The sequence below is a fragment of the Rhea americana genome, unplaced genomic scaffold (genome assembly GCF_003343005.1).
Source record: "Rhea americana isolate MKP2758 unplaced genomic scaffold, rheAme1 scaffold_611, whole genome shotgun sequence".
NCBI classification, from domain to species: domain Eukaryota; kingdom Metazoa; phylum Chordata; class Aves; order Rheiformes; family Rheidae; genus Rhea; species Rhea americana.
The window spans coordinates 78,300-80,650 of NW_028186770.1; the positions used below are offsets into that span (position 1 = coordinate 78,300).

At 71.1% G+C, this 2,351-nt stretch overlaps 1 protein-coding gene across 3 annotated transcripts in view; it reads right to left on the bottom strand.

Annotated features, from left to right (window-relative positions):
* The window catches only part of MAST3 (microtubule associated serine/threonine kinase 3), a 34,443-nt gene extending 32,265 nt beyond the window's left edge, over positions 1-2,178 (bottom strand). For all 3 annotated transcript variants that reach the window (XM_085320156.1, XM_085320157.1, XM_085320153.1), the window contains exons 1-2: positions 2,117-2,178; positions 874-905 (exon numbers count right to left, since the gene is read on the bottom strand). In XM_085320156.1, coding sequence (XP_085176282.1) covers positions 874-905; positions 2,117-2,155 — 71 coding nt within the window. In that variant the 5' untranslated portion in view covers positions 2,156-2,178. The remainder of the gene's footprint in view (positions 1-873; positions 906-2,116) is intronic.
* Between the last annotated feature and the right edge of the window lie 173 nt (positions 2,179-2,351).

The window sequence follows — 2,351 nt, forward strand, 5'->3', positions numbered from 1 at the left end:
GCGGCGCGGCGCGGCGCGGCGCGGCGCGGCTCGGCTCGGCACAGCTCGCCCCAGAGGCAGCCCCGGTCCTTGCAGTTCCCAGGACGTGCCGGGCGCAGCCGGTGCTGAGACGCCGCGGTGCTGCGGCACTGCCCCAGCGGAGCCCAGCACGGCCCCAGCACGGCCCCAGTACCGCCCCAGCACGGCCATGGCACGCCTCCAGTGCACACCTAACGCAGCTCCAGTACGGGCCCAGCATAGCCCAGCCTGGTCCCAGGATGGCCACGGCATGCCTCCAGCGCACCCCTAACGCAGCTCCAGTAGGGCTCCAGCACAGCCCCAGTACRGCGTCGGCACAGCCCAGCATGGCCCCAGTTTGGCTATAGCATGTCTCCAGTGCACCTCTAACACAGCTCCAGTATGGCCCTAGCATATCCCAGCACACCCCAGTGCAGTTCCTACACACCTCCAGTGCACCTCCAGCACAGCCCCTGCGTGTCCCAACACGCAGCCCCGCAACACCCCCTGCACAGTGCCAAGAGACCCCAACGGCGCCCAAACACCCCATAACACAGTCCCAACGCCCCGCAACACACAACCTCAGCACGGCTTCTTAATGGCGCCCTAACGCACCCCAGCACAGCCCAGTGCACCCCAGCACAGCCCAGTGCACCCTCGTGCACCCCAGCGAGCTCCAGCGCAGCCCAGCCTGAGCACACCCAGGCCGTGCGGGCGCAGACCGTGGCGATGCCGCCCTGCGTTTGGGCCCGGCAAGGCCGGCGGCCGCACGGCAGCGCCAAGCACCCTGCGGAGATGGGGACAGCCCCGCAGAGGCACCCCGTGGGCGCAGAGGCCGGGCACAGCTCGGCGCGGCGACCGCGTGGCGGGACTTACGCTCTTCCTCGGCGTGGCAGGCTCAGCTCCTTCTGCAACGAGAAAAGGCGGAAGCGAGGGTCAGCGCGAGCCCCCGGGCAGCGGCCCACATCGCCCTTCCCGCCTGGGGTGCTGGGGAGCCGGCCGGGCCGGCGGCGCGCGCCCGGGTGTGCGTTCCGGCGGCTACCGCGGTGCACGGGCTCCCTCGCACCCCTTTGCACAGCCCGGAGCCCGTGGTACCCTCAGCACAGCCCCGGTGCCATGGGGATGGCAACACTGCGGGCATTGCCATGGCAACAGGGGGATCTCGTGCCCGCTGGCGTGGGTGCCGGGCCGTGGGTGCCTTTGGCTGCAACCCTGGGCCCTCCCCTCCCCCCTCCCGGAGCAGAGCAGGGTCCCCCCCAAGCATTTTATTTATTTGGTATTTGCAGAAATGCGGACGCCGCACGGGGATGCCCGGCTGCACGGGGTCCAGGCACCAAGGCTGGCACCTAGGATTAAAGCATCAGCGTCTGCTGCCGGGATGGCATCACGGCTCGGGGATTTGGGATGCGCTCCCCACCATGCCCTCCGGCTTGGGCAGCCGGGGAGCGCGCCCGGGGCTCCGGGGCYGTTGGCGCTGCAGAGAGCCCGGTGCCTCGGCCAGCCGGGGACACGACCAGCGCGCCGGGGGCAGGCGAGGGGGCCGGCTGGCGCTGGCACAGCAGTGCCTGCAGTGCTGCGTGGCACTTCTTTCACACTCATCTCCCACCTCTCACACGCGTGCCCCCAGAGCACCCACCTCTCACGCCCACCTCACGCACGGCGCCCACGTCTTGCGCACGTCCGCCCCGAGCACCCACCCCTCGCACCAGGCTTACGCACACAGCACCCACCTCACACGCGTGGCACCCACTTCTTGCGCCCAGGGCAACCCCCATGCATCCAGCCTGCTCCAGGGCTGGGCTCCCGCACCCTGCTCTCCCCCGCTCCCACTGCTCCCTCCATCTTGCACCCCCGCCGCCCCTATCGGTGCTGCTGCCGGGCTCCGGTGCCGGCACCTCCGGTATCCCGGTACCCCGGCACCCCCGGTATCCTAGCAACCCAGCATCCTTATATCCCGATATCCCCCCCCCCAGTATCCCGGTACCCCGGCATCCCCAGTATCCCAGCAACCCACTATCCTGGCACTGCAGCGGATGCTCAAGCGATCCGGTACCCCGGAGAGGCGCCACTCCGGTGCCGGTGCCCGGTGCCGGTGCCCGGCGCGGCCGCCCGCGCTCACCTGGAGGCCCCGGCGCCGCAGGATGCTGGGCTCGTCCATGCCCGCTGCGCCCCGCCGCCGCCTCCCGGAGCTCCCGGAGCTCCCGGTGCTTCTGATGCTGCCGGAGCTCCCAGAGCTCCCGGCGTCCCGGAGCTCCCGCTGCTCCCGGAGCTCCCGGTGCTCCTACTGCTCCCGGAGCTCCCGGTGTCCCGCTGCTCCCGGAGCTCCCGGTGTCCCGCTGCTCCCGCTGCTCCCG